Below are 14,908 nucleotides of genomic sequence, written 5' to 3'. Positions count from 1 at the left end.
AATTAATTTATGTTTAAAAAAAAGGAAACCATCAAAATCGGTTTGACCCAGTCGAAAGTTCTGAGGTAACGTAAAAAAGTCAAAATGAGAACCTCCTCCTTTATTCAAGTCGGTTAGTAATATGTCAATAGAGACTAATAATAATTAATATCCCTAAAATTTAAGTTAAAATAAATACCTTAAACTCATACATGAGCGCGTCTTTCACTTCACTAATCTTCGACCTGACAAAGTCCATTGTTGGTGGTCTTTTGTTCGCGTCCTTTATTGCTTTGCTCCACTTTTGATACTCCGAATCCGTGAATTCCTGTGGAAGATCATTTTTACAGGTTAGCTAGAGTTAAAGGCTCCTTTATATGTCTTGGTATTCAATTTTACAATTAAATACCACACAGTATACTAGGACTCACAGGATAATAGACGTTATTCCAGAAAAACCTAGGTACCAACCACAATCATGTCGAAATTGAGTTAAGAACACAAAACTGATCACGTGATTCATATTAACGAACTGACAAAAAATTGGCAGCCCTCCTGTCACTCTTTAAATGACATCACACTAATATTTATTAAACTTTAAACATGAATTCCTCAAAATATGTTGGCTTGGAACGTTTTTCAGGAACTACGTCCGGTTCAAGCTATCAATATTAAAGCTTCTTTGACAAAGAAGGCTTACTATAGTATAGTAGATTATATAGATGATAATGATGAACGCATCTTGCCTGGTTCTGCGCATACCATATACAAATGTATAGTATTATATTCAGTAGGGTAAGTTGTAATATGACTTAAAAGTTATTGTCACTTTCCCATGGTAAATAAATATATTTCTACAGACAACTATGTGCACGACCGTTCCACGGGGTGACAGACGGTGGTGGGGACGGGGTACTAGATATCAGCGGATTACGGCAGTCTCACGATTTGCCCTACTCCGCAACACCACCTGTGTCACCCCGTTTGACGGTCGAGCACGTAGTTGTCGGACTATAGTTCTAGATGTCAGCTTACCTGATTGCTAACAAACTCCAACCGGAACACCCTATCCTGGGTTCCGTGTCGCAGCTTGAGCCCCTTGTTGGTGCGTGTGTTGCCCAGGTTGTACACCTTCGCCGTCTCGTATACGTCTATTATCTCCGCCACCTAAGGCAATAATATTAATTTGTACTAAAATTCATGGACGGTGCGAGATTCGAACTCGCGCCTCTCGGGTTCCATCCGAGCACTCTTACCAACTGAGCCAACCGTCTGAGTGACGCATCGACTGTAAATCTTGGTATGTCTAATTCAACTCTCAGGTTGTGGTCCAACTACAGGATCTACTTTACAATTGATATTAGGAAACTAAAAAATTGCAAAAAAAAAATGCATATTAGGAAACTGATTTGAGATATCGATCTTTCAAATCTAGACAAAATGTTATTTTTTAAAGTGATCACCCTCACTTCTGGGATTAATTATACAAATTTAAATTGCTTGGGTTTGAGTCCCGCATCGCCTATAAATTTTGGTACAAATAAAATTTATAATGTCCGGTATGCTGCTGCGGTATATAAGCTGCTGGTATAAACCCGAACAGCTAATTCGACCACTTTCCGTGATAAATGCTTTAGAAGACGCAGAGAGAACCCACATCTCTCCACACACACGCCAATAAATCAAACCGCTCTTCGTTGTATCGATATGTCGTCAAATGGAATTGGAAATTGTTTTAATTGCTTAAAAATTCAGGCCTTTAAAATGTAAACCCCCTTTTGGCTGTCAGAACATTTGTTTCAATCACATAGTATACAAAGTTTACTAATGTCTATATTTACAACATTTGCTAGAATAGGTAATGAATACCTGTACTACAAGTCACCGGGCCCCCAAAGCACATAGTTTTAATAACGGAAAGAATATTCAAAATCAAATAAATAGTACATTTATTTGTAATAAAAGAATATATATATATTTTTTTTAATATCCTTTCCATCATTATTTGTTATTTTTATGTATTGTTTGAAACTTTTTAAGATCTGTGGATTATGTATAAATAAATAAATTGTTTTTGAATATGTTAATATATAGCTCACCCTGTATACAGGGTTGCCATTATTATTCCCGATGCCAATCCGCACGAAGCATCCGTTGACGACACGCGCGAAGAACGGCAGATGCACCAACCTCTCCAGTTTGAATCTGTTCATAAAACATTCATAACGAGCTCATAAGTTATTTTAATTACTACCTGACCTAACAAACATTGTTTCTCCATGTAAACTATAAATTATATACTCCACGCCCGCTCATCTCGGTTTTCATGGAACTTTCTTCCACGTACAACCAAGCTATGAAATGTTCCATGTACGGTGTTTCCGGGACGATACGACGTGGGTTTTTTTTTATGAAAAAGGAGGAGAAACGAGCGTACGGGTCACATGGTGTTAAGTGATTACTGCCGCCCACATTCTCTTGTAACACCAGAGGAATCATGGAGCGGTGCCCACCTTTTAGGAAGATGTACGCGCTTTTTTTAAAGGTACCCTGTCTTATCGTCCCGGAAACACCACACAAGGAAGTTTATTCCCTAGCTTTGTAGTACGTGGAAGAAAGCTCCTTGAATACCGCACTGTGGAGGACCGCCACACATCCAGCTGGTGGGGATGGTATAACTTGTGGCGTGTCGCAGGTGGAATTCGGCGGCAGGAATCAGGTGAAACAGCTCTTCAGAACACTCCCCGTGATAAATGCGGTAGAGGACACACAATGAAGCGATGTCTCTACGCAACGCCAAGTGATCCATCACAGAGCACTGGGTCCCCGACAATTCGAGCTGCTCTGCGTTGCACGCGGTCAGATGGATCGAGCAGATACTGTGGTGCGCCAGACCAGAGATGACAGCAATACTCCATATTATGTGGCCGGATCTGCGCTTTGTAGAGCGCTAGAATGTGGGTCGGCTTGAAGTATTACCGTGCTCTATTTATGACGCCCAGTTTCTTCGAAGCCAATTTGGCTTTGCTCTCCAGATGGCCGCGGAATTGGCAATCGCTCGAGATTTCGAGACCCAGAATTCCGATACTACTACTTTACTTACATTTTAAATGCGCGTACCTTTCTAAAAGGCCGGCAACGCCCCAGTCATTTCTCTGGTGTTGCAAGAGAATATGGGCGACGGTGATCACTTAACATCGGGTGACCTGTACGCTCGTTTGTACTCCTTATCCATAAAAAAACGCGCAAACGTGGACAAAAGGTCTAATACTAACTCACAAAACAGTTTTTTGTAACTTTAAAATAAGAATTTTTATGCATAATTATGTAGTATAGTAGCCTTATACCTGCTAAGCCTCAACTTATTGATTTGATCTGTACTGTCTGCATATTTCACCTCCACCTCCTGTCTCTGTCTCTCTCTCTTATCCTCTTCCTCTCCTTCGGACGATGAAGAAGAAGACGAGCTTCGGCGACCTGATTAAAATATATAATCAATCATTAGCTTCCTGCTTACTCATTCTGATAAAAAAAAATGGTAATCACAGATTCGATTAGCGTTTGGCGAGTCAACAGCTTTAAGTCAGTAATTAAGTTTAACATGGTGGAATTAGCACTGTAAAGATCATCATAAATAACATTTTAAATAACGATGGATTTCCCCAAAATAACGCCTAATTCTAATAATTTACTAATTTGCAATCCTCTGGCTGCTGTAATACATACGTAACAATGGCGAAGAGACCAAATTTTCTCATTCAATTAAATTTTATTAATATTTCAATAAGCACAGCAAAACAACACAAATAAATCAATTATAAAAATAAATAATTATCACCTTGAGATTTATTATCCTCAGAATCACTCCCGGAATCATCCGAGTAGATGTCGGAAGCTTTAAGTTTCACGCTTTGCTTACTCGAGCCACCTATAAGTTCAGCGTCCGCATCCTGAAGTGATATAAACAAATTATATAAGAAATATTATTTCAGTCATTTTATATAGACACTAGCGACAGACGTTCTCTTATAAAAAAAAAACTCATGCGGGTGGAATTTCTTCAAATCCGTTCTTAGCTGATCTCTACTCGGCGAAAGGAATATTTCTACCAAATATGTAGTCTCTTCGCCTTATGGTTCCAGAGATATCGTGATGAGTACGTAATACGTGGAAATCTCTTATATCTAATATATAAAATTCTCGTGTCATGGTGTAAAACATTGAACTCCTCCGAAACGGCATGACCGATTCTCATGAAATTTTGAGTGCATATTGGGTAGGTCTGAGAATCGGACAACATCTATTTTTCATCCCCTAAATGTTAAGGGTGGTCCACACGATTTTTTTTTTTTAATTTTTTGACATTTTTGACAATACAACGTTTGCTGGGTCAGCTAGTATATATAGATTAATTATATATCGCATGTGCCCGGTTACTCTGTACCTGGACTGGACCTATCTCTGGATCTAGCGTAGATGACGTCACATCGTCGCTTTTTTACGGTGTGCAAAACAAGCATCACTAAATCCTAATATTATTATTTATAAAGACTAGGATTTTTTTTTTGTATAACTGATTGATGGAAAGGTGTTGTGTTGTAATGCTGATTATTATTATTATTATGAAAAATCAATGAAAGCATCCAGGTTAAGTACAAAGAGTATTTAATTATCTGTCAGAACTATTATAGCGAAATAAATATATTAAAATTCTGAGCGGCACTATTATAACTGCGCTCGTCACCTTTAGACGTAAGATGTCAAATCTCATTTGCCCAGTAATTACACTAGCTCACCGCCTTTCAGACCGAAACACAATGTGTACTTTACACATTACTGCTTTACGGTTAATTAACAGTATCTCGCCATCAATGGTAAAAATACACTACTTACACAAGTCGTGATTAAAATTAATCCTCGGTCCTTGCATCCGTTTCTTATGTAAGAGGAGGACAAACGAGAAAAACCTGATGGTAAGTGATCAACACATCCTATAATCTCTTGTGAGTGAGTTGGTGTGAGGCAACGGTTCAACCTATTGTTTTTTACCTATTTTTTTTACTTGCAATTACAATGTGGTACTACGGGGTTGCTTTTTACGTATTTATTTTACTTGCTGTACAATGTGGCACTACGGGGTTGCTTTTAACTTATTTTTTACTTGCTGTACAATGTGGTATTACGGGGTTGCTTTTAACTTATTCATTACTTGCTGTACAATGTGGTACTATGGGGTTGCTTTTAACTTATTTTTTACTTGCTGTACAATGTGGTATTACGGGGTTGCTTTTAACTTATTTTTTACTTGCTGTACAATGTGGTACTACGGGGTTGCTTTTAATGTATTTTTTTTTCTTGCTGTACAATGAGGTTATACTCACATCGTCTTCCTTGTCCTTGTCCCGCTGTTGTTCCAGCCTCCGCTGCTTGGTCTCGGCGAGTTTAACGCGCGCGTCCCTCTGAGCCCGTAGCGCCGCCATTGCGTTGAGCCGCCCGGAGTCCACGTTACGTTTGCGCTCGCTCTTAGCGCCGAACAATGGCGAACCGCCCCGCTCTGTGTTTCGTTCTAATTGGGCAAACATGTGATTAGTTGCAGGAATTATATTAATATATTCTTGATAATGTTATGTATGTATATAGGCATATAAGATAATTTGCTAGAAACTGTCATAACCATAATGCTAACACCAGGAACAAACAAACTTGTGATAACTCGGCTAAGTCGAGTTAGTAAGTTGTTTTGTGGGGAGATTTATATGCTTTTACAATTAGATCCCAGAAAATGTTCAAAATAAATGTATTATGAAATTCAAAAGAATTCAGAAGGTAACTACAACATAGCTGACTTGCTAAATAAAAATAAGTTTATTGTACGATACTACATTGTAACAATTATTTTTATGAAAAAAAAAGTAGCCTGCTGAGTTTGTTGCGCCCGTCGTTCTCAGCTGTGAGGCCTTCTTTTTCGAATGGGTGTTAGTTTGACTTTCAATAAGTGATATTATATCCCATTTTGAATAAATTTCAATTAAATCTACGTTTTGAGCTTAGATAATAGTTTCATCACTATATCTATTCTGCACAAACGTAGCATCAGCCAGGCAGTTGTTGAGTAACGAATTCTTTGACTGAACTGTTAAAGCATACTTATATCTACTACTATTATTATTAGACAAAAGGTTGTGCAGGCTGTTCTGCAAATCTTCGTAAGGAATATTTGGTTTGTCATAAGTGTAATGATTTTTATAATCTTATGTGTGCAAACTTAACTCTTAATAAATTTAATTCGATGAATAAAGATAGCAAAAACGCCTGGATATGTCACGCCGTCGTTTAAAAATACCAAAGGGAGACAATACAAATACTCCGATCCGCAACATAGTCTCGCAGCCATCAAATATCTCACCGTCATCTTCTGGGTCTGATCAGTCGAATATAACCATGCGAAACCTAAGTCGACAAGGATCTTCAGTAATTAACCAAACAAGTGAGTTCCAGTCAGAATACATCGAACTCACACTTAGATAAGCATGCTTTACTCATCAATAACCTTTCTAAGGAAGAAATACGAGGTATAGTAAGGGACGAACTTAGCATTGTTTTCTCGCATTTAGAAGCTAGTTTGTTAAAAAATATGGAAACAAAAAATAATGAACTCATAGAGCGAGTAGAGCAACTGACGACCTCACTTAATTTCTTCGAAGAAAAATATGAGGAAATTCGGGCTGATATACAGAATAAAAATGAATTGTTGAAAAATTTGGAATACGAAAATAAAGAATTAAAAAATCATGTAACGGATCTCAGCGCCAGGCTCACACAAATGGAACAGCATTCGAGGGCTAGCAATATTGAGATACATTGTATACCAGAACATAAGTCAGAAAATCTTATCGCAGTAATAAAAAAAATTGCAAATGTAACGGAGTATAAACTAAGTGAGACAGATATTCACTTATGCACTAGAATTTCAAAAATGGATCAAAATAGCTGCAAACCACGCTCTGTTCTCGTGTAGTTTGCTTGCCCAAGAATCCGGGATGGTTTCCTCGCATCGACAATGGCATTCAATAAAAAACAAAAAGACAAAGATAAAAAACTGAATTCAAGTCATTTAGGGATATCAGGAGAACGGAAACCTATCTATGTTATGGAACATTTGTCTCCAGCAATGAAGTCCCTTCATGCGGCAACCCGTGTTAGAGCGAAAGAAAAGGGCTACATACATGTATGGATTAAATCGGGGCGCATTTATGTACGAAAAACAGAAGCATCAGAACACAAATGTATAAAAAATATTGAATCTCTCAACACATTAAATTAAATATTGAATCTCTCAGACAGTCTAAAGATTTCAAAAAGCTAACAACAATCCTTCAATTGTACAACAGCTTGGTTCGTAGCAAACTAGAATATTGTTGTCAAGTGTGGTCCCCGGGGTACAAAAATCACATTTACAGAATCGAACGTGTTCAAAAGAGACTCATAAAACACCTAACCTTCCGATTTAAGATCTCAAGTTATACAGAGTGCTACAAAAACAAACTCGATTACTTTAGGATGAAACCACTGGCAGTTCGTAGATCTCTTCAAGATATGAAACTTCTCTATAAAGTTTTCAATGGAAATAAAAGATGACAATGAACTATTGAGTAGATTCAATAAAACGTACCTCGGAGACCTCCTCGCAACCCATGTCCTTTCTTTAAAACTAATAACGCTCGAACGAAACTTGGACAGGACGCTCCTACAGCCCGTATGTCACGCGTATACAACGAATGTGTAAAAAACATAGCAACACTGGACATTGGTTGTGATACCTATTGGCTCCCACTTTTTCTGATAAAATGTAGCGACGCTCTGGCCAATTAATTAGTGTTTAACTTACTATTATTTGTTATTGTTCAGAAAACCATATTCTTCCAACTAATACTTATTATATAACTTATTTTGAAGATACTTAAGTAGTTTTTAGTCATCTTAAATGCAAAGTAACCACTGTTATTTTTATGGAATGATGTGTTCTCCTATAATTGGTAGTACATACAAATATTTAGTTATAAGGCATGTGTTAGATGCAAGTTAATATGTACAGGTGTTGGAGATCCATACAAATAAATAAATAAATTATTGACTGTATTAACCAAAGTGTTCGTAAATATTTTAAATTAGTAATCTGCTATCTGTAGAACCCTAATTGGCTATTTGTACTATAAGGCTTATTTATTGCCCGTTGTTGGTATTCCTATATTAAATAAATAAATATATAAAAACAACAATCTGAATCCATTTGCGGCTTACATAACCTAACTTCACACTACGCAATGTCTGAACCGCTGGGGAAAATAGTTTGATTCCCAACATTGATGTACATAAACAACTAGACTCAAAATCACTCTAACAAAACTCGGATAGACGGTAGGCAAAGTTTTGCTTCAGACAATTTGTGTACTGAACGTCGACCGCGCTTTGAATACAACGCCACGCAATGACAGTGTTCAGTGAAAAACTGTCCAAATAACAGCATATCCAAACTTAAAAACGATGGATGGTGTTAATTCAGATAAGTGTAAATTAACAAAATTATGTAACTATTACATTTCAATTGCTAAAACAAAATGTTCTTGCATCGCACCATAATCAAACTAAATCAAATTCTAATTAGCGTATACAATAGACTTTGAACACCACTACCACGAAATAAGGTGTTAATTTGAATGAATGTTTTAATATTATTTTTTGACAACCTTTTAATACGTATGTAAATGATTACCAAAATAATTACATTAGCGACTTAGCCATACCTATAGAAATCTAAATAAGAAGCTAAAAGAAACGTTACGTTACGTTACTAAGAGCCAAATGTTTGCAACGCCCCGGTTATTGCGGGACTTGTGCTTGCCTGCGTCACACACACCGTGCGATACAAACCCGATGACATCACACTGCGGCCGTCATCTAAGACCTAACCTATCATGATAATGTAATACAGAGTATATGTGCCAGTAATTATCTCACCTGCATCTTTATTTTCATCAGCTATTTCTCTTGGACTCGATGGTGATACTTCTTTTTCTTCTTCTTTTGGCTCTTCTACATCAGATTCTGTCAACAACATTAATATTATATAATAAAGTAGTTTTATTGCACTAAAGCTATCATAACACAAAAACCTAGGTGTGAGAAAGAGACGGAATAGATGGACCGTGAAACAGTTTTTAAACAATTTAGTGTCCATTAGTCTCCTGTAAATTTTGACCGCGATTTAATGTCCTTGTTTTAACGGATATTAATTATTAAAAAATACAATGATGTCGGGTTCTGTATTAGATTTTGTTGCTATATACTGCAACAATCCAAATAAAGAAACATTTTGCAGGTGAATACAGATTGTTCAATACTACTTTTGTGGTGTTTATATTCGTAGAACATATTCACTGAAATATTTTGAATAACATTTAAAATGCGCAGTACACACTCTATTTTCTAAAGATTATATTAATTAAAAAAAAAATATGACGCCGTTTATCAATATTTATTATAGGAATTGACCAAAAAAAAAACTACGCACTTCTCTAACACATCTGTAAAACTAGCACACATGAACATTATAAATTTAGTCTTGCCGTAATGAGGAAAATGTTACGTTAGTATACTAAGGATATAATTATGACTGTTGATTTTCAGTATATTTATGAAAATTTTTACATACATTCACAAAAAGCGTCACCTTTTTGCTCTAAATATCATAATTATAACACTAATAGTAATAGCTTTAAGAGTAATTGTATACACTTTTATAATGAAGTCCCAGTCCCTATTCAGGCATTATCTATAAGTAAAATAAATGTTTTATTAAAAAATGGCTTTTTCATAAATCGCACTACTCCACAGCTGAATATCTAAGTGATCGGACAGCCTGGAACTAGATTATGATTATTTTATAGCAATAACAATGACAGTACAAAAATGTATATTTTATTTAAAAAAGCGCAAAATAAATGCTGGGAGAGTTTCTTGCGCCGTTTCTTCTCAGAGGGGCATTTGTTTCCGAAGGGGTGTTTGACCTGACATCAAAAAGAATTCTAAAGGAATCAATTTTGAGAAAAAAAATGCCTTTTATAAGTTATATACTAACGGCTGTTCCCAATATACTATCTACAGATAGAGATAAATTACTACCTTCTACTGTCAGTAATTAGCTGTCAATAATCTGAAGCTGTCCCAATATACCAATTATTGGGACGCGTGAATTGCAATTTTCATACAAACTTCTATCGCTGGTATGGTATACGTTATTGACAGACAGTGTGTACGGATAAGGTGAGTTACCGTCGATATGTTTATTGGGACAGAAAAGTCAACGATAGTTACGATTTTTATCTCAAGTAAGAGATAGACTGAATATTGGGAACGGGCGTAAGACAATATTAAGTTTTATCTCGGCCACCTGCACTCACCCCGTTTCTCTCTGTTCTGCTCTTCTTTGGCGTTCCGTTCTCGCTGTGACTTCAATGCTCGTCTCTGTTTCCTCCTCTCTCTCCTGCGCTGCAGCTCACCGGGCGACGCCCCTCGTTCCGCCGCCGATCGCCGCGCCAGTCGCAACTTACGCTCTATCTCCCATCTATTCAAAAAAAATAAAACATCAAATTATTAAACTTTTCAATAATCTGTGGTGGATTTAAGTAACGTGCTTTCACGCGCCCGGGAGCATCTGTATTGACTCGTGATGGACAGCAAAGAGTATGTAAATACTACGTAATAAGAGGCAGGACTGCCTACGTAAAAATTGAAATTTTTGTAGTTCAGTATGAAACATACAGTCATTTGACAAAAGTTTGAAATAGTAGTATCTACAGTATCGCGATTGGCCACGAAGTATAATCCGGCTACGTTTGACAGCGAACCGTTGCTTAATACGTAGTGGATTTCGGCTGTCTCCGTTTTTTTACAAAATTATAGCCGTCATCTCTCAATCTATGAATGACTGCACGTTTAATAAAATCGAGTGAATCGCTTTTTTCTTAGAGTTTCGCTAGCCTGACCCACATACTGAGTAGCTGCCGGCGCATGAGCATTGCGATCTCTGCGCAGAAGTCCGAGAGAGAAGAACGCTCTAACGGAGATATGATTATTTTATACCAATAACAATGACACTACAATATTCTCTCTCGGGAAATCGTCGACCAGTGCCGGGAGAAACTTGTGTCTTCTATCGAGTCCTATCTTGAGAAGGTCGCGGAATAGGGAAAATTGAACCTTGTCCAATTTAACCCCCAGAAGACTCAAGTTTGCGCGTTTACCACAAAAAAAACCTCATTTGTCGTATCACCGCTCTTCGACAACACTTCCCTCAAAGCCTCGCCTAGTACCGGAATACTGGGTATCGAAATCTCGAGCGATTGCCAATTTCGTGGTCATCTGGAAGGCAAAGCCAAATTGGCTTCAAAGAAACTGGGCGCCATTAATAGAGCACGGCAATACTTCAAGCCGGCCCACATACTAGCGCTCTACAAAGCGCAGGTCCGGCCACACATGGAGTATTGCTGTCATCTCTGGTCTGGCGCACCTCAGTATCAGCTCGATCCATTTGACCGCGTGCAACGCAGAGCAGCTCGAATTGTCGGGGACCCAGTGCTCTGTGAACGGCTGGATCACTTGGCGTTGCGTAGAGACGTCGCTTCATTGTGTGTCTTCTACCGCATTTATCACGGGGAGTGTTCCGAAGAGCTGTTTAACCTGATTCCTGCCGCCGAATTCCACCTTCGCACGACACGCCACAAGTTAGGATACCATCCTCACCATCTGGATGTGTGGCGGTCCTCCACAGTGCGGTTTTCAAGGAGCTTTCTTCCACGTACTACAAAGCTGTGGAAAGAGCTTCCTTGTGCGGTGTTTCCGGGACGATACGACATGGGTACCTTCAAAAAAAGCGCGTACATCTTCCTTAAAGGCCGGCAACGCTCCTGTGATTCCTCTGGTGTTGCAAGAGATTGTGGGCCGGCGGTGATCACTTAACAACAGGTACGCTCGTTTGTCCTCCAATTCCATAAAAAAATGTATATTTGATTAAAAAGGGATATTTTCTTGCGCCGTTCCTTCTCCCTCAGAGCGGCATTTGTTTCCGAAGAGGTGGTAGTGTCTAGTATATTAGAAATGACATATAAATAAATGTCGTGTTGCGCTCACCTCAGTTGGTTGAATTGGTTGCATTGCGGATAAATACTGTAAACTGTGAATGGAGGAGAGGGTAGAGATACCTATTAAACATTGATGAGCTGGGATGTTACTCTATCCTATTGCTGTTAAAATATTAGTCATGATGTCATTATTCCTAATTCAAAGGTTAAATTACTTAAATATAATATTTATTATACTTGTGGTGTACCAGATAACAATATGGTGGAGGTATAATTTCACATTTTGGCTGACAAATGTTTTGTTAAATTGTTACAACTTGAACTAGGAACAAGAATCAGATGTATTACCTGGTCTTCATAAGATCCCGTCTCTCAATACGCTTGAATATTTCTTGTTCTCTCTCCTTCTCAGACATAGCGGCCAAGCGTGTTCTGTCCTCTTCATCACCCATTAAATTCTCATCATATCTGAAATAAATAATAAAATAAGACTTTTTTTATTATAAATCATTGTTTTTATTGGACTTACACAAACCTCCAATATAAAATAATTTATATCCATACAACTTATTCTTTTTACTTTTTATGAAATAATTTATATTAATTAAACACGATTCATATATTGGATGCAGCATCTTACAAACTAATCTGTTTTGTATATTACAGCTATTGAAATATACTCAATTGATTGAAAAAGAGTGGCCATTGAGTTTCTTGCATGTTCTTCTTACGATCTCTACTTATTCCTGACATATATTATTAGCTTCAGTAATTTAAAAGAAATATAAAGTGACCATTCAAAAGCGCTTAGTTTAATCCTAATTGAATAAATAGAAAAAAGGCACAACAATTAATGAATAAATACACATTTTTTTATGTAAGGAAGAGCAAATGACTTAGAGGTTCATATAATGGAAAAGGTACAACAAAAACCAGAAGTCAAAAGACATGTTGCTGGGAGTTGCTCTAAAGTCTAAACTTTGGATAAGTCGCCCATGCTGCTCCCAGACGCAGGTCACATGCCGTCCTTATTCGACCTTCTGCTAATTTCAAACCCCAATAATTACTGAGTGTCCGTCGACGCCCTTTTGGGATGTCCAACCACAGCCTGGTCATGAGTTTAGTGACTATCAGACACCCGAAACGCTCTTAAAACAATAAGGAAAATTTCAGTTTTATTAATTATTATAAACTGAACATTTTCGATCATATACCAAGAGTTCTCTATTGTGTATGCTAATAATTTTCATATTTACAAATTTCTTTCTGTTAGTTTCTTATATTATGTAGACGACAAAAAAACGCAACATCTTACATAATTAAGACTTCAATATTTTGCACCAGTAGCATTAATTTTCGACGAACTATCAAATATTTGTGGGTTGGTCAATTTTTCTATTTCATACATATCATTCATTCGAAAATTAATTATATATTTACTCAAATTAGCAAAATCTTGTTGTGTGGCAAGAGAACACTAAGCACATGAAACTGATTTCGAGATGTGATACTTTTAAATACGAGTACCGATTTCTAAAAGTGAATTTTTTGAATGATAAAGAGTTCGTATCTATTTTCACCCACTTAACCGAGACAATATCCATAAAAATTTAATTAAAATCTAATTATAAAGAGTTACATACACATTATTATTATCATTATTAGATCAAAATAACAAAAATCACTCCACCTACCCATCATTGAATTCCTCTTCTGAATCGATTGAGTCATTATCAGATGAATGTGACGACACTTCACCTAAAAAAAAAGGTGACATACTTAAGATGTTTCATCAAGTGTTTATTGTTGTAGATTAAGGGCTATTACGCACTGTCGACTTGTCGCCGGCGACTCGGTCGCTGGCGACTGTGACTTACTACAGTTTAAATAGGTGTTAACGCACTTGGTCGTCGGTCGCCCAAGCGACTGGGCGACTAGCCGCGACGTGGCGACTCACAAACGACTGCCGGTCTCCGGCACGAACGCACAGACATTCTTGCGTAGTTGAAAAATTTACGAGGGTATTTTCTCACGTCTTCATAAAATATTTTAAACATTCCTTTTGATCTCCGTTCTTGTAACAAAGGATGTACCCAATACTCTCTTGATTTTCTTTTATTTTTCTTTCTCTTGAGTAGTAGCGCTACTATAGCAGCTTCTTCGACGTCCATTCTGCACAAATGTACTTGGAATACTGTCGCTCGGCTTGGTCTCCTGGGCTTAGTTGCCTATGTTTTGGTCGCCGAGCGACCGAGTCGCCGGCGACAAGTCGACAGTGCGTAATAGCTCTAACAGAGGCTTACAGGCTGGCCTTGCAACACCAGGTATCATTGGAGTGTTCTGCTAAGGGTAATGACATTGCCTCACATCCAGGGGCATGCATTGGTTGTCTAGCAAGGTAGGCACTGTATAACCAACTAGAAGTAATAGTGCCTTACTCCGACTGTACGACATAAGTTATATGAAACACTGCTTGCTTCGTAAATGTATCTGTAGACTTCCTACCGAGGTTGTAAATTAAGTTTAACACTAGTGCTATATTTATTTAGGTTCATAACAAGGTAGGCACTGCCTAATTGCCTATATGATATGCACACCCGTGCTCACATCTGAATGGTGGTGGTTGCTTCCTTGTGTTATCAATGCATATTCCGAATCATATACTCACTCAGAGCCCGTGTGGTCGATTAAATAAACTACAGTATCAAAATATCTTGATCCAAGCACCATAACAGGTTAATAAAAACACAAAAACCTATTCTTGTTTCTATTAACAATAAAAATATAGT

General features: G+C 37.5%; 1 protein-coding gene across 1 annotated transcript in view; it reads right to left on the bottom strand.

The window, feature by feature from the left end:
- Nucleotides 1-14,908, bottom strand: part of LOC126976166 (RNA polymerase-associated protein Rtf1) — a 33,508-nt gene that overhangs the window by 15,217 nt on the left and 3,383 nt on the right. The window contains exons 4-13 of the mRNA XM_050824397.1: nucleotides 13,814-13,877; nucleotides 12,468-12,587; nucleotides 10,440-10,603; nucleotides 8,998-9,084; nucleotides 5,361-5,545; nucleotides 3,818-3,929; nucleotides 3,327-3,456; nucleotides 2,079-2,184; nucleotides 1,015-1,146; nucleotides 179-307 (exon numbers count right to left, since the gene is read on the bottom strand). Coding sequence (XP_050680354.1) covers nucleotides 179-307; nucleotides 1,015-1,146; nucleotides 2,079-2,184; nucleotides 3,327-3,456; nucleotides 3,818-3,929; nucleotides 5,361-5,545; nucleotides 8,998-9,084; nucleotides 10,440-10,603; nucleotides 12,468-12,587; nucleotides 13,814-13,877 — 1,229 coding nt within the window. The remainder of the gene's footprint in view (nucleotides 1-178; nucleotides 308-1,014; nucleotides 1,147-2,078; nucleotides 2,185-3,326; nucleotides 3,457-3,817; nucleotides 3,930-5,360; nucleotides 5,546-8,997; nucleotides 9,085-10,439; nucleotides 10,604-12,467; nucleotides 12,588-13,813; nucleotides 13,878-14,908) is intronic.

This window comes from Leptidea sinapis, chromosome 39 (genome assembly GCF_905404315.1).
Source record: "Leptidea sinapis chromosome 39, ilLepSina1.1, whole genome shotgun sequence".
NCBI classification, from domain to species: Eukaryota; Metazoa; Arthropoda; class Insecta; order Lepidoptera; family Pieridae; genus Leptidea; species Leptidea sinapis.
This window is presented reverse-complemented; position numbering and strand designations above follow the sequence as displayed.